This window comes from Alternaria arbusti (genome assembly GCF_024043155.1).
Source record: "Alternaria arbusti strain BMP 1465 chromosome Unknown scaffold_29, whole genome shotgun sequence".
Taxonomy (NCBI): domain Eukaryota; kingdom Fungi; phylum Ascomycota; class Dothideomycetes; order Pleosporales; family Pleosporaceae; genus Alternaria; species Alternaria arbusti.
The window spans coordinates 29,981-50,841 of NW_026249969.1; the positions used below are offsets into that span (position 1 = coordinate 29,981).

Sequence of the window (20,861 nt, forward strand, 5' to 3'; positions counted from 1 at the left end):
TGATGGCTGTGGGTTGCTCGCCTCGAACTGCAGTCAAGCATGTCTGGTATGATCGCTTTGTGGAAGATGAAGATATAGGGGATGCATCGTGGGTGGTTTGGGTTTGGCGGGACTTTGCGCGGACAAAGGATCAGAGCAGTACGACTGCTGTCGACGCCTCCAGCATGGCAGCTCCACAAGACAATGTTCCTCCTGTCGATGGTGAAGCTCAGGGTACATTCTTGGCTGCTCTTTCTAGTCACGACAATGAAGAAAGCCGTTTAGCAGACATGCAAAACCCGACTACTATAACTCCCAGCGGAACGGTCGAACATGCTTCAATTGTGCATCACGAACAGTCTCCAAACAACGCTACCGGCGAAGCCTCACCCACAGTCGGACCATCGCTTGATCGTCCCAGCCCTTCCAAAGAGTCTGTCACGTACATGAAAGATCTCCCTGGCTGCGCCGTCGATCGCAGCTGGAGACTGAGTATGGTCAGCTTCATCTTCGGCGCATTACCGCAGGCCGTCAAGGTCTTCGCTATGAAGGGAATACCGGTTACACAGATTGTGGTCGCCTTTTTACTCAGCTCATTCGTCACCGCGGAGGTTTTCCGCTCGGTTGCTGGGCCCGTTGGTCTTTCCAATCTTTGTCACTCACCAGGCGTCCTTCGTTGCAAAAGAATTCTGGCATCCACGCATTTTACGCACCTCGCTTTCATCGCGTGTTATCTTTATCTCATTCTCTTTTCGTTTGTTATGGTGCTTTTGACCGTTCCGGGACCGGCAGGCTTGATACGTAACGGGGTATTTGCCTGTAGTATCTTGTCCTGCTTTGCAGTTACATCGTGGGTCTCAAATCGCACGGTTGATCTGCTCGAACACTACGTCTTCTCTGAGGCTTTTACAGCTTATGTCAAGAGCAGGTCGCTATACATCAGCCGCAACAAGCCTTTCGATAGATTTCGTGCAAAGCTGTTGTTACTCGTTCCGAATGCACTTATGCTAGGACCGTCTCGTGTAGAGTCGTATGCTACTTGGATGGTTGTGTTTCCAGGCTTCTTTGCTGGTGTCGCGTGGGTCTACTGGCGGCTCTCCTCCTTGATGGTTAACTTTAGCTGGGGTACGTTCGCGATAGTCATGAGCCCTGCTTGGATGATCACGCCTGCGTATATTCTCATACTATCGCACTTCTTGTATCAGCTCATATTTGCGAGTTCCCTTGCCGATCCTATCCGATATATATGCGGCGTACAGGGCACGCTAGACGAGTTTGCAACAGGAACGTTTCTTATCTTTAACTTAGGGCTTACGCTCTACATGTATAGTGTTGTATCTGGATTTGATAATGACTTAACGTTTAAGCCTGATTGGACGGAAATGCTGGGATGAACAGAGAAACACATTAAATTATTCCCTCGACTCTAGTACTCCAACGTGCATTCGAGAGATAGCAAGTACTGTGTACCAGACCTCATCACTAAATCGGCGGCTTCTCCTCCCCCTCCTGATACTCCACAGCAATCTTCTTCGCCCCCTTCGTCGGCTCGGGCCAACTCGTCCTCCTCCTCGCCCTAACATAAAAGTTCATGGGCCGAATAAGCTGAAACTCAGGGTCATACGTCACCGCCTCCTCTCCCTCCTTACTAAACTCATACCTGTAGACCAACTCCGGAAGCAACACTTTAACCTCCCCAAGCGCAAAGTTGAAGCCAATACAACTACGCGGGCCAGTTGCAAAAGGCATGTACGAGTTCTTAGGGCGGTTGGAAACCTCCTCGGTGCCCCAGCGGTCGGGGTCGAAACGATCGGGGTTAGACCAGATGGACGGGTTGTTGTGGATGGCGTGCAGGGCGCAGATGACGACGGAGCCGGCGGGCAGTTTGTAGCCACCTGGTACGATACAATCGACCTTAGCGGTGCGACCGGGTTGGAAAGAAGGGTTATGCAAGCGCTGAGTCTCCTTGACGAACTTGTCGAGGAAAGTGAGGCCGTCGGAGAGTTCAGGTGTCCACTTTGTGTTCTCGTTTACGCCGGCGTCGACGAGTTCCTGGAGGAGCCGCTCTTGGTTGCCTTCGTAGACGCAGAGGGAGTAGAGGAGCCAGGAGAGGAGGGAGGAGGTGGTTGTGAAGCCCGCGCCGGAGATGGGGAGCATGTTTGGGATGACGAGTTCGCGGGGGAGTTTGTTGCCGTTGTCGTCGGTGGCGCGCTTGAGGTAGTCGACTACGCAGCTTGCTCCTAGGGCTGCGGATTGCAGGGGTAGGTCGTCTTCGTTGCTTCCCTTTGGTGCTTGGTCGATTGCTTGGTTGAGGATGGTCCAGAGTCTGTAGCGGATCTTGTCCAGGTCGTAGGCTGCTGTGAAGGGGATGGCGCTGAGCTTTGCGTACCAGGCACCTCTTGACGCGACCTTTTTGTTCAGGGAGAGTGATTGGGCGATCAAGATGACTAGCTCGCTCAGAGGCGCATCTGGGTTGTCGAAGTGGTGGGCGTCGTATCCGAGCGCAAACTTGAAGACGGTCTGAGATGCGAGCTTCAGCATGTACTGGTAAACGTTCCAGGCTTCGCCCTGCTCATCGAGCTGGTCAAAGACTTTGAACGAGTCCTTCACCGAAGCTTCCATCAGAGGTGTGTAGTGTCTGATAGCCTTGGGTGCCATGGAAGGCGGGATGAACTTATGCGCTTGCCTCCACGCATCGGTGTCGGTATCGCAAATGAACAACGCCCTGTTGTCCTTGATACCCGCCAAAGGATGCTCGGGAGTGATGTGTTTGCTGAAGAACGCCGACTCCTGGAAAGCCACGGTCGCAATAGCAGGGTCATTGGTCAAGTAATTCTGCTTGCCCATCGTCTCGTACTTGATCAAAGATCCGTACTTCTGGAAAAGACGCGCATGATTTCCCTGAGCTGGTTAGTGGCAATACGCGCGCCTGTCAAGTTGAACTCACGAGATGATCGGGAAAGACCTCGTAGTAGCTGCCCACGAAAGGAAGGCCCTCTGGGCCTGAAGGGTCGCGAATGGCCTGTCCGTCGACCGTAATGCCTATATCTTCGTCGCAATCCAATACATCGTCCAAATCGTGGAGGTCCTGTCCCTTGGCATCTTGCAGCCCGATACCTGCAGATCGTAAGTCCATGTCCACACCAATGCAATCATCTTACATACCAGTCGATTGAATAATATTGTACTGCTCCGCTACAGCAACCTGCAGCGCCTCAAAGTCATGATACTGATCAATGTGAATATCCTGACGAAAGACATTCTTGTCCTGCCCAACGAGGTAAAAGCCCTTGATAGTCATGGTGCGATTCAATGAAGTTTGGAATAACGGGTGAGCGTCGCAATCTTGACAGGACTATAACGCGACTAAATGAGAGCACACCAAACTACGTATCCATCCGCAACCCACCACCTGCAGGTCTCGTCTAGTCTGTAAATATGACGCATCGCCACTGACCATCCTCCGGCGCAGGCTTCATCGTACGAAAAGCGCCGAAGAGCCCAATGCGCCATACCAATGCGCCAAAATAAAGCAAAAAACACTGCAGGTCGTGCGAGCCAGCGAGCCAGCCCGGCCGAAGCGTTGATCGAAATTTCGCTCGAGGTAACAGTTTTGTTGTTGGGCCATGACAAATGACAGCGCTATTGCAGAGCGGCTACCACGAGGTGTCCGGTGTTAGTGGAGCCAAGCCCCCACTTACCTCGGCACAGCGAGGCTTAAACCAATCAAGCCTCCGCTGACAATCGGAGGTGCCACCATGCGAGTGGCTTCGTCCAAGCCTTACGCGCAACGATCTTGCTGCATCCTGGTGCTGCGAATGTCCGAGATCTCGGTCGCGGCGCATGCGTAGTGGATCGGTATGCCGGTTGCATGAGGCTATTGCGACGATGAAGGGTCTTGGCCACAGGCCTTCATCGTTGCCATTCTTCTCCCTGGCGCCCCTTTAGTGACGGACGGAACGCATCCATCTCTTTCGATTCTCTCAGCCATTGCAACCGGACCATCACGAGACGGGCGCGTAAACAAGAAGACACCATGGCCGACGGCGTATACACTCTCCAAGAGGTATCTCAGCATACCAGCAGAACCGATCTATGGGTCACCCTCTGGAACCACGTCTACAACGTAACCGACTACCAAGAAGACCACCCAGGCGGTAAAGAGTTCCTACTCGAGAACGCCGGCACAGACGCAACAACCGCCTACGAAGACATCGGCCATTCCACAGACGCACGAGAGATCCTCGAGAACTTCCGCATTGGGCGCATCGCAGACGAGGACTGGACGGACCATGAAGCCGCGAAGATGCCCACGATCACGCCGAGCAGGGTGCATGTTGTCAACAACTTGCCGCCGCCGAAATCGTGGCGGTTGCATCTTGGTGCTATTGGATTTGGTCTGACATCCGTCGTGCTCTCCATTGTCGCAGGACGAAGATTCTCGCCACTCCTGCACCGTCTCCAAAGCGCAGGGTTCTGGAAAGGCTTCGCCGTGTCTTCCATCGCGAGTATGGTCCTAGCCGGCTACGCCAGCCTCTGGGCAACCAAGAGCTTCGACGTCGCGCACAAAGACTTCCAATCCTACCCCGCGCACATCAAAGCGAAATCCATGTCTTCGAAACCGACGAAGAAGAAGGACATCAACCTCGGTGTGCTCAACGCCCGCGTCTACCAACCTTTCCCTTTAATCGAAAAGTTCAACGTCTCCCACGACACAATCCGCTTCGTCTTCGGGCTGCCGAATGAGAACTCCGTCTTAGGGTTGCCGACGGGCCAACACATTGCCATCAGGCACGAAGTCGACGGGAAGCAACTCGCGCGCTCGTACACGCCTACGTCCAGCAACAAGGACCGCGGGCGTCTCGAACTGACTGTCAAGATCTACGAAGGCGGTAAACTGACACCCTGGTTGAGCAAGCTAAACGTCGGCGATATGGTCGAAATCCGGGGTCCAAAAGGCGAGATGAAGTACCACAAGAACCTCGTCAAAGAACTCGGTATGATTGCTGGTGGCACGGGTATAACACCCATGTTCCAGATCATTCGTCGTATCTGCGAAGACCCGCGCGATGATACTAAGACGACGCTGCTGTATGCCAACAAGACCGAAGCCGACATTCTGCTTAAAGAGGAACTCGACAGGTTTGCGGCGCAGTACGAGCAGTTCAATGTGCACTATGTTTTGAGCAGCCCTTCGGAGAGCTGGACGGGCGACAAGGGCCGTATCAGCAAGGAGATGATTGAGCGGCGTTTGCCTGCGCCGGCTGGGATGGATAGCAAGGTTCTTGTTTGTGGGCCGGATCCGATGATGGAGAGTATGGTTGGGTATTTGCAGGAACGCGGGTTTAAGGCACCGGGTATGTTGAGACTATCTGATGATATTGCTTGGAATACTGCTAACGAGGGCTTAGGCAAAATATCGAAGCCTCAGGATGAGATCTTCACTTTCCAGTGATTATTCTGTGCAGTCTGCTATGGAGTTGGGGGTTGAGGGACGGTTGTCGCAGCAGTATTGTCGGAGTAGTTGGGCTAGACTGGACTGGGTGTGGATTTGGGCCTGTTCAATACACATCTGTCATAATCTATCGCAAATATCAACCTTTCCAAAATGAAATTTACCATCAACCAACCCTTCACTTCCCAACTCCTGCGCGCGCATCCCGACAATCGTCATAGTCGCACATTGACAAAAAACCCAAGTTCGCGCAGCACGCATGCAGTTCGGCCGACATACCACCGCCCAACGTCTCGCACGCCCCAACGCCCATCTCGCACGACACAAAAAGCACCGTACGAATGACGTCGCCACCGGAGCGGCACTGCACGGATGTCTACCGAGCTATTGGGCAGTGACGCAACACCTACATGCTTCTAGGCTGCATTAGCGTTAACCAATGGTATACAACATGCATCTAGACGCGCTGGAGAAAGTCGCGGTATCAGCGATAACCCAGCAGCAGCAGTTACCGTCTGAACTAACATATCAGGATAACGAAAAATGTCTCTTTGCGCAAGACGACTGACAAGAGGCGTTCGGCGTATCTCGGCCGAGCCCTCTGCGAGCTATGCGACGACGCGATGTTTGAGCACGCGTATAACTACACGGGAACTCAAAGCGAGGAGTGTCAACACAGCTTTTCGCACTCGATCAACATCGTTATCATACTCAATCATGTCGAATACGCAAACACGAGCTGCATCCAGCAACCCCCCATCGCAATGGACGGCACCAGACACATCATCTCGACCAGTCGCTGTTCTGGGCGGAGGAGTCCTCGGTCGACGAATCGCTGCTTCATGGGTCGCTGCTGGCTATGAGGTCGTGTTGTGCGATCTCAGTGACGAGCAGAGGAACGCCGCGACACACTACATCGAACACCACATGGACGAATTCTCGAAACTCACCGGTAACGCACGGAAACCAACGCAATTCAACACCGTCAAAGACATTGAAGAGGCAGTCAAGAACGCGTGGTTGGTAGTTGAAGCATTGCCAGAGAAGCTTCCGTTGAAGATCGACATCATGGGCCAGCTTCAGCAACAAGCACCGAAGGATTGTATCCTGGCTTCCAACTCTTCGTCGTACAAGTCGCGGTTCATGCTCGATAAGGTGGACGCGGGTAGTCGGCATCGCGTTTGCAATATGCATTACTACATGCCTCCGGGCAACAACGTTGTCGAACTCATGACGTGCGGTGAGACGCATGCAGACATTCTGCCGTTTCTGCAGAGCAAACTTCATGATGCGGGTATGACTCCGGCTATCGCGCGCAAGGAGTCGACTGGTTTCATCTTCAACCGGTTATGGGCTGCTATTAAGAGGGAGAGTCTGCTCATCATGGCGGAGGGTGTTTCGGAGCCGGAGGAGATCGACAGGCTGTTCTTGACGATGTTCAAGGATAACCCGGTTGGACCTTGCGGGATGATGGATGCAGTAGGATTGGACACGGTTGCGTTCATCGAGAACAACTACGTTGAAGAGCGCGGCGGCGATCCCACAGCGCGAGACTGGGTTCAGAAGAACTTTGTCGAGAAGGGCAAGCTCGGCGCGAAGTCTGGCAAAGGCGGTCTGTATCCCGCTGGTGAGACGACGCGGAGCTCCAAGGATGAGAGCGGCCATCACGACAATCTCGCGGCGCCCAGACTGTACTTCCTCGATATTGGCATCGGAGGCAATGTTACCGACCTGCCGAAGATGGCCACGTCTGGCAAGATAATGACTGCCTCAGCGGACGGAAGTAACGTGCGCGAGATTGTGGGTGGCCAAGCCATGCCAGACGGTATCGACGTGTCCATCTCAGCTGGTCGCATCTTCTGGACGAACATGGGCGCGTCTCCCGCCAAGAACAACGGCAGTGTCATGTCCGCGAACCTCGATGGCACCGACGTTCAAGCCATCATTCCGGAAGGCCAGATCCACACACCGAAGCAACTCAAGATCGACCACGAAAACAAGAAGCTGTACATCTGCGACAGGGAAGGCCTACGCGTCCACCGATGCGACTTTGACGGCAGCAACCACGAGATCATCGTGCAGACCGGCGAATCCAGCTCAGCGGAAGGAGAAGACCAGACCAACTGGTGTGTTGGTATCGCAGTCGACCCTCAGGGCGGGAAGTTTTACTGGTCTCAGAAGGGCCCGTCCAAGGGCGGCAAAGGTCGCATTTTCCGCGCAAACATGCAGATGCCTGCCAATGAGACCGCGTCCTCCCGCTCCGACATCGAATTACTATTCGACCACCTTCCTGAACCTATCGATCTAGAGTTCGAAGCTGAGAGCCAGACCCTGTACTGGACCGACCGCGGCGAGTACCCACTCGGCAACACGCTGAACAAGGCGTATGTAGGTGCCGAGACGAGGGAAGAGAAAGGTGTTGTAACGCTAGCGAGACATTTCCACGAGCCGATTGGATTGAAGATTGATGCTGTGAACCGGCATGTCTACCTGACGGATCTGGGAGGTACTGTGTACAGGTTCGACATGGACGGAGGGAGGAAGAAGAAGATCTACGAGACGGACAGCGCGTACTCTGGTATCGCGCTTGCGCACCTGCACTGAGTAGACATATAGCCCTGTTGTTAGTATCAGTAATGTAATTGTGAAGATGAATTCGAGGCGACTGCAGTGGTGAGACGAGATGTCGGTGTCTGAGCGAAGAGCATTCGCCGACGCACCCACGACCCTCGGCATCCAAAACCCACCGAGGGTCCAAGCTTCTCAACACCAAAACATTCCGACCACCCCACGCGACAATCCCGCTGCGAGCGCCGTCCCTCTCCTTCCACTCCACCCAGGGCGCCTCCCCCCAATTCCTCTCCCATTATCTCAATCCCCTCCCACCTTCACAATGAACACAATCTCGAAACCCCCAACAATAAAACGCATCTCAGGCCCGAAGCGCTTCCTCGGCGTCCTCGTCGGCATAACCGGCGGCCTCTCCGCCAACGTCCTCCTCGCCTACAGCGTCTCCTCCTTCTACACGCGCAACACAAAATTCGTGCCCTACGACGCCTCCTCCCCCGACCTCACCACAGCCGTCTTCCGCGCACACAACCCCAACGGCAACCCGCCTGGCTGCATAGACCATGCGATAAAGCAGATTCCGTATGGGAAGCTGCCGGAGAAGTACTGGGTCAAGGGCGATGGGGGCAGGATATCCGTTGATCAACCGGCTTTGACAACAGACTTTTGTAGGGGCATTTGGAGCGGCGTGGCGTTTAGGGTGCAGAGGAGGTTGTTGGAGAAGTGGTATCGGAATGTGGAGGGTAGGGATAGCCATCTTTGGGATGTGAAGGAGTTGGCCAAGAGCGAGTATGGGGTTGGGACGAAGATTGTGGATCACTTTGAGGTTGTGGAGCATAAGGATGATAAGGTAAGAACTTCATGCGATCGCATTGGGATTTGGTAGCTGACTTGACATGTTTCTAGGTCATCGTTCGATGCGGCGACTCACCACACGTTTCTGAACCCCGACCCTCAGACGGTCTTTTCTCTATGGAGGTCTCGAAAGACGATGCTGCGCAGATGGCTACCTTCCACCTCAAGTCGGTCTTTGTGGATACGACGCCAGAGGGCAAGGACGCTGGACCGCAACCTGGGCATATTCAGTGGCTGCATAGGCTGTACACGAAGCTCTGGATGGAGAGTGCGACGCGCAAGTTGATCAAGGAGGCATAGACGTGATACCATCGCAATGCAAACTATTCTGGTTACGAAGTACCCTCAAAAAGTACAGAACATATTACAGTTTAGCGCTTACCTCTCAATTCAACGCGCAAGTCTAGGCTTTGCGCGAACAATATTGGTAAGGATTTGAGACGCTGTTTATGATGAATGACCAGCACGCGAACGATCGGCGTGCGGAGCTCTCCCCGCCCGTTTGGTCGCAATTCCAAGGAGCAGCGCAAAAGCAAGTCTACCCGTAGCTCGAGCTCGAATGCGGGGATCAGTCATTGTGACATACGTCAGCGGATCGGCGTCCGTCGAATTGCCGGTACTCGTGCGTTCCAATGATGATGGTCCGGAGAAGTGCTTCACAGCACCAGCACCATCTTGAGATTCTTAACTTCTCATACTAAGTCTTGCTATCGCTCTCTCACTTTGTGTATCTTTAACTGCCAACTACAATTCCTCACTTCAACACCAAAACAAATACTCTTTCTTCACAACAACATCCTCAAAACTCTTTACAACATGGGCATCATGACCGCAACCTCCTCAACAATCTTCAACTACCCACCCGACATAATCTACGACTTCGTCTCCAACCCCTCAAACTGGGGCCGCACCTACGCCGGCAGCTCCGGGCTGCCCCCAGGCCAAAACTTGTCTCTCCCCCTCAAAGTCGGCGACGTCTGGACGGAGAAAGTCGCTTTGCCTAACAACACGTACCACCCACAATGGATCCTGGAAATCGCGGACCGCGGTCGCAAATTCGCGTTCTGGCAAGTCAATGACATCGCTGCTAGGGAAGATGGAAGTGGTGGTGTACAGGGGTACTGTTGGATCACGTATACGTTTGTGGAAGCTGGGGTCGGGCTAACGTTGTTTACGCGGAATTTGACGTGTGAGCTTGAGAAGGGGGTGGATGTGCCGGAGGATCTTTGGGTGGCGATGTCGAGACCGAGTGGGATTGACAAGTATCATGAGAAGATTAAGGGGTTGCTTGATGAGGAGATGGGTCAACATAGGATTTTGTCGGTTTGAAGTGGTGATGGTATTGAGAGGGATGGTGCTTGGGAATAGGAGGGTTTGGGGAAGGTGTGTGGCGTTGGTACTGGCAGTGTGTGGTATATGCGAGGTATGACTAGATGCCATGCAGATAGATGAATCTGTTATGTAAAAGATGTATACGACCTTGCATGCATTTCAAACATCAAGACGGCTGTTCAGGCTTCACCAATCCACCCAGCTGCACAATGTTCTGGTACGCTCTCGAAGATGCGACCATATACAACGGATGCCTGGCTGTCGCTCCCGGTAGTCATAACGCAGCCTATTACGCAAAGATGTCGTGTGGGTAAGAACGGCTTGCCTGAGTTCGCTGACCTGGCAAAGCCAGTGTATGCTAGAATTGAGGAACTGTCGCCCAACGCCACGGCTCCAGAGAAGGACGAGGAAGGAAATTTAGTATACAAACAACTCGAGATGAAAGCGGTGACACTGATCCTAATGCATGGTAATCTCATGCACACCAGTGAAGCCAACCAGAGCAGAAAGAGCCGTGTCGCACTCAATTTTGGCGTAGCTGAGGGAACGCATGAGTGGTTAGCAGATAACTGTTTGCAGCCCTACGGGAGCGAGACGGAGTTTGAGCAGCTTCGTGCTTGCTAGTGCAGAGGTGAGCAATGGTCTAGCAGCGCATGAGTGTAAAGTAGGGACAATATTGCGGTTCTTTGGGGAGTGGTGTAGAAAAGCGACACAGGTGTTTATGGATCTAGCTCGGGCACCAGCGGGGCTGTTAGGCGATGACGCAATCATGCATGATAGAACCGTGCTCAAGACAGTGTATAGCGCCAGGGTACGGGGTAGCTCTTGCCTGCCAAACACAAAAGCGCAACGTATCCACGAGACATGAGGTACAAAATGGTCTAACACGCTGCATGATGTGAGGCGGTGGTTGGTGGGAGTTATGGAAAGAGGATCACTTGCTTACTCTTCCTTGCTGCCTGTAGCTTGGCTATGCCTGATGCCTAGTCGCGCCCGCCGTGTTCTGAACAGCGGGCGCGTAGACCCCACCACGTCTCATGTCGCCGCTCCAAGCACTATCAACACCATCTTACAGGAACCCGCGCTTCTGATTGCGCGATGACCCCAGCGCCACCTCATGCGCCCTTGTGGTCCGAACAGATCGGAACCAAGTCCTGCAGATGGAGTGAGGGCAATCATCTATGGCGGACCACATTGTCAACACTGCCTAAGGCTGCTCAGGATGGCTGCGTTCAATGCAAGCTACTTCTCCAAGGAATTGAGAAGTACACTTTCCCTCCTCACCGCCCTCATCGGACTACCGAAGCCAACATTGACGAGTATGAGCCCAATCCGGGCCTCGAAGTCGCGGTCTTCAATCATAAAGAAAAGCCTTTGCGGGTCGTAGTCGATTATGATTACATGCCAGAGAAATCAGGGAGTTTACCTATGGAACTGTGTTTCTACACTCATCCTGGTTTGTCTGCCATCACAGAGCACGGGAGGCTTAGTTCATCTACTTATCACAGCTAGACAAGCCACCTTACTTCTCGGACGTTCAGACAGCAGGCCATATCCCGGCTGACCCTGCATCCAAAGCTTGCGTTAGCACAGTCAAAGAATGGATTAGACAATGCGAAGGTCTGCACCCACAATGTCTTCCCCGACGAGACGCATCAACGACACCAACAAGACTCATCTCGGTTGGCTTGTCTTCAGACGACATCAAGCTCTGCCGTTCGAATGAAGTGTCGGCTGATGCCCACTACGTTGCCTTGAGCCACGCCTGGGGCAAGAAAGAAGAACGTAGGAAAGCCATGCCCTTACTTTTGAACGAAAACATATCTGCTCGCATGCTTAGCATACCATGGGACGAGCTCACCCAAACGTTTCAGGATGCCATCGTCATAACTAGAGACATCGGCGTTCCGTATGTCTGGATAGATTCCTTATGCATTGTGCAAGACGACCGGAAGGACTGGGCCAGAGAAGCTGCCCGCATGGCATCGGTGTATAAATTCGCATACCTCGTCATTGCTGCGACAAGCTCGAAGAACGGTGACGATGGTTTTCTTCGTCCCAGAAGTCCGAGCTACGACTTAGCGGGCCCGGGTAACGGCAGCTTTCATGTACAACGAAGGATATATCACCACACAATCATTGTGTGGCAGGCTGGAGATGATTCAATGCCTCTTCTGGACCGAGCTTGGTGCTTCCAAGAGCGACTGCTAGCTCGTCGGGTACTCCACTATACTAAAGAGGAGATAATGTGGGAGTGTCAAAATAACCTTTGGTGCGAATGCCAGAACATCACCCTCGATAATTCATTGCCCACGGAATTGGAAAGTTTCAAGCGTGCCTATGCCGCAGCGGTGGCATCGACGCGCTCTGACATACGCACAAACTCCTGGAACAAGTTCGTCAGAACATATTCTGAGCTGGCACTAACATTCGAAACAGATCGACTTCCAGGCATCTCTGGTATTGCCAGAGAAATTGCGGTACCAACACTGGGCACATATCTGGCGGGAATATGGGAATATCAACTTCCCCAAGCGCTTTTGTGGCGATCTACAGGCAGAATCATCGACCGACCTTCACGGTATCTGGCGCCCACATGGTCTTGGGCGTCGATTATCACAGCTGTGGCTCCATGCGAAAAGCAATTAGCGTCGACTTCGACAAACTCAGTCTGTCGAGTCGTTGACATAACTTGCACGCCGAACACTTCCGATCTATATGGGCATGTTCGAGACGGGCAATTAAAAATCTTCGGGCCGACGATGGCAGCAACTCTGAAGCGTACAGATCGAGAGTACAAATCCCGACGCTACGATGTTATTTTGGAAATCCCGAACACAGAGGCTCCTGAAATACCGGATGATGTCACTATGAGCAGTGACATTGAACTGTTGGAAGACACCTTGACAGTGGTAATCTTGTTCATACATGTCCAACGCTATGATACGATAGATTTGGTTGAAGGACTTGCACTGGTACAGTCAAAGACGCATAAGGGATGTTGGGAGAGGATTGGAACTGTGCGCGGATGGGGACTGGGCCTGTCTCACACGAAGGAGAGTGAATTCGTTATCGTCTAGCTTCGCCTCGGAGATAACGTAACCCCGCATGACATCACCTCGGCACCCCTTCAAGACGATACCACAACCTCACCTTCCGCCTCTCGTAAACAATCACCTCCACAACCCCCAGCATGTCCGCATTCCGCCCCTCCGCCCACGCCCTGATAACAGGCGGCGCCTCCGGCGTCGGCTACGCCGTCGCGCAACTCTGCCTGAAACACTCCATGCGCGTCACCATCGTCGACTCATCCCAATCCTCCCTCGACCACGCCCGCAAACATCTCTCCGGTAACGTCCAATACATCCAAGCCGACGTCTCCTCCCGCTCAGACTGGGCCTCAATCCGCCAACAAGTCGGTCTCGACATTGACTTTCTGATGCTAAACGCGGGTATCGGCGGAAAAGGTACCTGGGGCGATGAAGACTACTTTGATAAGATCCTAGCTACGAATTTGGGGGGCGTGGTGAATGGGTTGAATGCTTATGTTCCGAGTTTTAAGGAGAGGGCGGGGAAGGAGGGGACGGGAAAGGAGGGGATGGCGATTGTGATCACGGGGAGTAAACAGGGAATTACGAATCCGCCTGGTAATCCAGCGTATAATGCTAGTAAAGCGGCTGTGAAGACGCTGGCTGAGCATTTGAGTTTCGATCTGAAGGATACGGGTGTTGGGGTGCATTTGTTGGTGCCGGGTTGGACGTTTACTGGGCTTGTAAGTCTTTCTTCTTATCTTCGTGTGCGCATAACTGACAGTATTAAGTCTGGAAACGAACCAGGCTCTACCAAGGCTAAACCAGAAGGTGCATGGTCAGCTGACCAAGTCGCTGATTACATGTATGCCAAGATGCAGGACAAGAAATTCTACATCATCTGTCCTGACGATCAGGTCACGGAGCAGACGGACAAGAAGCGCATGTTGTGGAGTGTTGGAGATATCGTGAATGAGAGACCACCCCTGACCCGATGGAGAGAAGAGTACAAGGAGGAAGCCGAGAAGTGGATGGCGGAGCAGAAAGTGTAGACCAGATGATGAAATGTGTACGGTTGTATTAAGATTACGAACAGTGAGAAAATTTGGGTATCTACAGTATTTTTACGTGTTCTTCTTGCTCCCTCAATCTGTCCCCATCTCTCTCCCAAACTGCAAGAATCACGGCTTCCCACCATCACCAGCAGCGCCCATACCCAGCCCATCCATTGCAGTCTCAAATCTCTCAACACCCGGCCTCCCCACCTTCTCCTCCTCTTCCACCTTCTCTTCCATCACACCATCACTAAACAACCCCGCCCCAGCCCCAGCAGTAAACCACCTTTCAACGCCCGGTCTCTCCTCTTTCAGCACCTGCTCATTCACACTCTCACTTTCACCCCCCGGCACCATAATACTCTCACCAGCTGGAAACATACTACCCAGCTGCTTCTCTTCTACATCATCAATAGCCGGCGGCGTAGCAACATTCACACTCGCAAGCGTAAGCGTACTAGCATTAACATCCCTCCCATCCGGGCCATCAACTTTCAAACTAAACGGGTACGCGATACCGCCAGCCGTGGGTCGGGTAGTCAAAGTATCCGTTTCGGGGATGATGGTGCTGAAATTCTCGGGGTTGTCCGAGACGATGATGTTGGGTCCCATACCCATACCGATACCGGGCTGACTGAGTTCGCTTGTGCTTGTGGGGGAGGGGAGGGGCGAGGCAGAGCGTTCTGGGGCGAGGGTTGTTGCGTCGGCGAGGCCCGGGGTGGGTAGGTCGATCTTAATCTTGGAGAGGTCGTCTAGGGGAAGGCCGGTTTGGCCTTTGTCTGTTACGGCGGAGTGGCGGGAGTGGGAACGTGAGCGTTTTATGCCGGGGGTGGTGAGGTTGTTGGCTCGGCTGCGGGTTGGCGCGCTTTCTGTTGTGCCGTCGATGGCTGTATTGGCTGGATCTTGAGTAGAGGTTGAGGCCTCGGTGTCGGGGTTCTGGTCTGCTTTCTCTTCGCGGACGATCTGAGGCGTGTTAGTAACGTTGTCGTGGCTGACGTTGAGAGTGAGTGTACTTACAGTGGCTGAGTCATGCTTACTGCCCCATCCAGCCCACATTGACATGCCCCAACTCCTCTTCTTCGCCTTCTCGGCCTTCATGCCCTTGATCCTTCTACCAGCCAAGGCAGTCGGTGGGGGTGTCTCTCCCTCGAAGCCTTCGAAACCTTTCTGCATATCCTTAATACGCTGCTTCTGGATCTTAATCTTTTGCTTGGAGAACTTGTTGTTCCACTGAGACTGCGCTTTCATCCATTTGCTGACGGGTCCTGTCTTTGGCACGCCCACGTCAACGCTAGGGATGTTCAGTGCAACAAGCTCCTCCTTCGGAGCGAGTGCATAGATGCGCCCGTGTCGATCGATGCGCTGGCGGATCATATGGCGCTCGAAGGGAGGGATCGCGTCACCAGCTCGACCAACGCGTGCATCTTGAGCGGCTTTCTTCTCGGCTTTGGTGGGTTTGGGATGTTTGTCCGCGGACTTGGGGTCGTCCGACGAAGAACCAGAGCCAGCCTTGTCAGATTCAGACGAAGTGCCTGAATCACTGCTCATGAAGGAGATGTCGTCATCGTCGAGGATGTCGATGGACTTCTTCTGAGCGCGTGCAAGCGCCCAAGCACCGAACTGGGCTATACTACGGTACATGTGCTTTGCCGGGCGGGTGAAGCTGAGCGTAGGTGCGACGTGACATAGGTCATCCCAGACTTGGAGCTGAACGTTCGTGGGCCTGTAGCTGGCGGCCTGAGCTTGTATGGACTCAGCAGTCTGGTTGTTGGAAGGTGGTGGGATGTAGGCCAATGGTTGCGCGGCTTTGTGCGCGAGGTAAATCTGCTCGTCTCTGAGTAGCTCACCACCTCCCGTTTGGATGAGTAGAGGTGGCAGCCCTCCGAGTGTTGGTTGTAGCACCGGCGATACCAGAGGATGTGTCAGGAGATGGTTTGGAGCATACATCTGGATCTGGTCCTTGATCTCGACGCGTTCATCTTCGAGCTGAACTGATAGCTGGCTCTTGGGTCCAATGCTGTATTTGCCATTGGACGAGATCCAGGTACCCATGCCTTGTCCTGTAGCTGATGGATCCGCGACGTCTTCTAGTGGTCGATCTCCAGATTGGACGGAGTAGCCTCGTACGCGCTCAGCTTCCGCCTCCTTCTTTGCTGCCTTGTCCTCCGTCTTGTCTGAACTGTTCTTCTTCTTGGTCGAGCCCTTGAGGGATGTTTCGATGTCCAGCATATCGTCTGCGTTGGGAGGTGCTGTATGTGGTCAGTAGTAACTCTTCGACACGGAAACGACTAACTTACGCCAGCTCATGCTCGGCTTGTGGATGAAGCCGTGCGAGGGAATGTAGTCCATCTTGCCATCTCCTCCCAGACTAGGGAAGCTGTGTGTCAAATCCACCCATGGACTGATCAAAATGGCTCCTGCGGGCAATGGTATGCCTTGATCACGCATTGTCACGAGCATGCTGAGTACCATGCCGCCACCTGCCGAGTCGCCAGCGAGTATGATGGTCGTAGGATCGTGCTTCTGTTCGAGAAGGTAGAGGTAGGCGGCCAGACCTGGAGGTGTTAGTATTGCTTCTTCGATATTCAGCAAGCCACTTACAGTCGTGCAGACCACATGGGAAGGGGAACTGAGGCGCGAGTCTGTATTTGGGCGCCAGCACCCTAGCTTTGAGCTTGCGCGCATGCCGCTGCATCTGATAGCGATGCTCGTCGACGCTGCCAAAGAAGTATGCGCCGCCATGAACATAGAGCATTATGCGATCGCCTTTGGTGATTGCCAGCTGCTTCCTCGCGTCGTAGTCCTTGCGCATCTCGATCCACTCGGCCTTGAGTGTTGTGCCTTCGCGTCTCCACTGCCACCAGTTCGTTCCTCCGACTGCCTTGATGCCTTCTGGTCCCAATTGTGCATTGAGCAGTTCAGCTGAGCGTTGTAGTAGGGTCGCGGAAACTTCGACTACATTCACGTGCACCCAGCGCGGCACTGGAACCCATTGCGACGTGAAGGCTTGCAATTCGTCGACCGTGTGGAAGGAGGCGTAGTGGAGAAAGCGGCGGATGAGCTCGAGGCCTTCATGATATGAGATGTGCGCCGTGGGCTTTTGCGCAAGCGGGCGGCGATTGAGGTAATGCGAGAGATATGTCTGGATGACCGTGGGCGTCACAGCCGCGCCCACAGAGATGGTGTTGACAGGCATCGCGACTCGGGCTTCAGGGGTGCGGAGCTATCCGAGGTGGCGTAAGACGCGCCCAACTATTGTCGCGTAGAAACCTGGATGGTATGCGGAGGATCTACCGCTGCCGGGAATGACGAAAACGCGTTCTAACAAAGGAAAATGTACGAGTTGTAAGAGACACAGGGAAAGCTTCGTGAGCCTTAGGGGTTGGGAGTGGAGATGGTCCCCCGGATTTTCGGTGCACCTCCCAACCCCTGCACGACCCGCCCGTACGACGTCATCGAGACCCTTTTCTACATTATCCGAGCGTGTGAACCACGAGATGGCAGTTGATCGTTACCATGCCCGGCGCTCAGCATCAGCTTGCCAGCGTCGTCATCAGCATTTCATCCGCTATCTTATTCCAATCCGGCAGTCGATCGTTCATTAGAGAGGTGACCATGACGCGATACTTAGCTTTGCTCGAAAGAAGAAGACTTGGTCGAGTAGAGCATAATTCGGTTGAGACTATTGTACGCATTTTAGTTGTATTTCGAGGTAGTGCTGTTTCAAGAACGCAGTCCAGTTGCGGCTGCCCAGATAGAATATGCAGGTACTTCGTACAGTACGATGAAGCCCTGGAATAAAGGCGGTATAAAATGCGCGTGTCATCTCTAGGGTAGTGCGACAGCAAAAGCATAGTTGTCGTCGAATTATGAAGATGACATGGAGATCTTTCACGTGTTACCGGAGTTGTCCCACTAACACGTGCCGTGCGAATCAAGGCTAGCGTGTCAGAGGCTTAGTCATCCCCATCTCGTCCCATCGTTGGAGCTTCCACCATCCTCGCGCACCCATTTCACCCATTTCGCCGACCAACGGCTGTCATCAACAAAATGGAATTGGTCGCACCAGTTACGATACCGAAATCTGTTAGCGTAATAGTAGAGCCGATAATTGCTCTCGGCGCCTACAGCGCAGCATGCGGCGGGTTCACTTGAGCGGGGCTCTGCCACGTCCACAACCAGGGTTTGCAGCGCGTCTATTTATCCTCCATCGACCTGACTCAGGCACATACCTGAACTGTCGGCAGGACGGGAGTCACCGAGGCCTCCCGCTGTCAAGATCTTTGTCTCAGATTGCTGGCTTTCCGCCGGGCCGACGCGAGGACGCCTGAAGTCAAAAAGCAGACCTCTGGGCCTAAGTGCAATTCGCTGAATCGGAACATGGCCTTCCAAAGACGTCTCTCATGACCTCTACTCGAAAATCATATGCGCGTGAGTGCACGAGGAACCATGCAGCTAGAGGCCCGAATTGTGCGCTGCACGCGCATGCAGGAGACGTACTCCGTATCCTATCTGGTCTCTCGGTGCGCGAGGGTCCTTCCCATTGGGCCCTGCCATACGATGCGGGATGTTCCAGCGTGCAGCCGAGCATCGTCAAGGGCGTTGGGTAGCACCAGTGAAATGCTCCAGATAGCTGACACATCAAGCACTACTCCGAGAACATCGTCCTGCATAACGCCGCCGTGTAAGCAACATGAGCCCGACCAAGCGGAAGTATAATGAGTAGTTTGAACGCAGGACGGGAAGCTTCACTTCACATCATCTTCCTCTTGATAACTGCTTCAAGTGCATACAACGATTAGTCAATATGATTGCCGAACATAAATCCACCCTGCTTGAGCTGGCCAAGGAAGTCCAGCAGTTGACCACACAGATCGTCGCCGATTTGACCGAGAAGAAGGTGCCAGAGCCTTCATTCGCCATCGATTCAGACACCATTCCCGAAACTCCGGAGCAGATCAAGTTGCGCGATAGTCTCAATGATGCCGCTCGTGACCTACTTCGTCTTGTCAACGGTCCCAGGAACGATGCACGAACATTCGTGTGCTATCTATATGATCTGGCGGCCTGGCAAGTAGCATGCGAATTCAACTTCTTTGAAGCTATTCCAGAGAATGGATCAGCTACCACCAAAGAGATTGCCGAGAAGGCCGGCATGGACGAAGACCGCGTCGGTCGCTTCCTCCGTATGCTGTCCTCCGATCGCGTCTTCGAAGAGGTTGAGCCGGATGTGTTTAAGCACACGTCAAGAAGCGTGCTCTACTTGAAGGACAAGCAGTGGCGCGATGTCATGGCCTACCAGTGAGTGTTTGGTCAGCCTTTCACAACTGAATCTAATGCTAACTCGTTTGAAGATTGGATGAGTTCTTTAGGGCAGCTTCGGAGACCTCGGAAAGCATCAAGGAGTCACCAACAGTCACTGATGGCAAGAGAAATGCCTTTGTGACGCGACATGGCACCGTTCTCTTCGATTACTACAAGCAAGATCCCAAGCGAGCAGCTCGCTTTGCCAGTGCAATGGCGGGAGTCTCAAGGCGTGAGTCATTGATACCCTTGTACAAGCTCATAACTAAACAATGCAGTTGAGAGGCATTTTGACAATCTCAAGGAGAGCTTCCCATGGGACAAGATTAGTGGCCGAAAGGTCATCGATGTTGGAGGTGGAAGCGGCCACATGAGCGTCAATCTTGCTCGGGTATGCGGATACGATGCCGAAGACACTATGCGCGTTTTACTGACTATGCAAAGACCTTCCCCAACCTGGAGCTCATCGTCCAGGACTCGTTGACCATGCTGTCATCTGCATCACAAAACGACTTCTCGGATCTCAATGGCCGAGTCACGTTCATGCCACACGACTTCTTCACCAAGCAACCTGTATCGGGTGCAGCGGCGTACCTCCTGCGGTACATCACTCACAACTGGAGTGACGAAGACTGCATTCGCATCTTCAGAGCACTAGTCCCTGCTTTGGAGAAGAGCCCTGCCGGGACGCCGATTTTGATCAACGATGTGGTCATGCCAGCCCTCGGTGAAGCCTCTCGATACACGGACAACCGCATGCGCCAGGTCGATCTCATGATGATGTTGATGCTCGGAGCCAAACAACGGTCGGAGGAACAATTCCGTCGTCTCCTTTCAGATGCCGACCCACGCCTCAAGGTGAGCTTATCAGTGAATAGAATACAAGTGGCGCGGTACTGACTTGTCTCGCAGATCAAGGCCATTCACGGCAGAGGCAACATGAGTTTGATTGAGGCGTACCTCGACGCTGAGGGCGCTCCCGCAGCGCAAGAATCAGCTGATGTCAAAAGCTCGGTTACTGAGGATGTCGCCGAACAGCTGCAGGGAGAACCGACTCAGGAAAGTACCAAGCGCACTGCGTCCCGCATGTAAGGAGAGGCTCAATGATGTTATTTCCGATGTAGCATTCATTTACACTAGCCAATCGTTGTGAAGATGGATAGAGACGAGTCAGGCCATGTACTTGCAGATACCTCATTTGGATGAACAACACGTATCTTGCGGCTACCCTTCCCTTCAAAGAATCAACTGCAGGTTGCGAAGTCTGCGAGTGCTCGTATCGGG

The 20,861-nt window shown here is 53.3% G+C and overlaps 7 protein-coding genes across 7 annotated transcripts; 5 read left to right on the forward strand and 2 right to left on the reverse strand.

Annotated features, from left to right (window-relative positions):
* Positions 1-1,461: 1,461 nt before the first annotated feature.
* Positions 1,462-3,280, reverse strand: J4E86_011044 (uncharacterized protein; the record flags this gene model as incomplete). The annotated part of the gene is made up of 3 exons (XM_051451538.1): positions 1,462-2,880; positions 2,927-3,096; positions 3,145-3,280. The coding sequence occupies 3 exons, from the start codon at positions 3,278-3,280 to the stop codon at positions 1,462-1,464; spliced, it is 1,725 nt and encodes a 574-aa protein (XP_051297238.1).
* Positions 3,281-4,015: 735 nt separating this feature from the next.
* Positions 4,016-5,434, forward strand: J4E86_011045 (uncharacterized protein; the record flags this gene model as incomplete). The annotated part of the gene is made up of 2 exons (XM_051451539.1): positions 4,016-5,336; positions 5,391-5,434. The coding sequence occupies 2 exons, from the start codon at positions 4,016-4,018 to the stop codon at positions 5,432-5,434; spliced, it is 1,365 nt and encodes a 454-aa protein (XP_051297239.1).
* A 543-nt stretch (positions 5,435-5,977) lies between these two features.
* J4E86_011046 (uncharacterized protein) lies at positions 5,978-8,038 on the forward strand (the record flags this gene model as incomplete). The annotated part of the gene is made up of 1 exon (XM_051451540.1): positions 5,978-8,038. One exon carries the CDS (start codon positions 5,978-5,980, stop codon positions 8,036-8,038), a length of 2,061 nt encoding a protein of 686 aa, XP_051297240.1.
* Positions 8,039-8,327: 289 nt separating this feature from the next.
* Positions 8,328-9,157, forward strand: J4E86_011047 (uncharacterized protein; the record flags this gene model as incomplete). Its single annotated transcript, XM_051451541.1, has 2 exons — positions 8,328-8,852; positions 8,909-9,157. 2 exons carry the CDS (start codon positions 8,328-8,330, stop codon positions 9,155-9,157), a joined length of 774 nt encoding a protein of 257 aa, XP_051297241.1.
* Positions 9,158-13,382: 4,225 nt separating this feature from the next.
* J4E86_011048 (uncharacterized protein) lies at positions 13,383-14,270 on the forward strand (the record flags this gene model as incomplete). Its single annotated transcript, XM_051451542.1, has 2 exons — positions 13,383-13,961; positions 14,010-14,270. The coding sequence occupies 2 exons, from the start codon at positions 13,383-13,385 to the stop codon at positions 14,268-14,270; spliced, it is 840 nt and encodes a 279-aa protein (XP_051297242.1).
* A 129-nt stretch (positions 14,271-14,399) lies between these two features.
* On the reverse strand, positions 14,400-17,469 carry J4E86_011049 (uncharacterized protein; the record flags this gene model as incomplete). The annotated part of the gene is made up of 4 exons (XM_051451543.1): positions 14,400-15,236; positions 15,291-16,522; positions 16,571-16,828; positions 16,875-17,469. 4 exons carry the CDS (start codon positions 17,467-17,469, stop codon positions 14,400-14,402), a joined length of 2,922 nt encoding a protein of 973 aa, XP_051297243.1.
* Positions 17,470-19,080: 1,611 nt separating this feature from the next.
* Positions 19,081-20,669, forward strand: J4E86_011050 (uncharacterized protein; the record flags this gene model as incomplete). The annotated part of the gene is made up of 5 exons (XM_051451544.1): positions 19,081-19,574; positions 19,628-19,809; positions 19,856-19,968; positions 20,022-20,435; positions 20,490-20,669. The coding sequence occupies 5 exons, from the start codon at positions 19,081-19,083 to the stop codon at positions 20,667-20,669; spliced, it is 1,383 nt and encodes a 460-aa protein (XP_051297244.1).
* Positions 20,670-20,861: the final 192 nt, after the last annotated feature.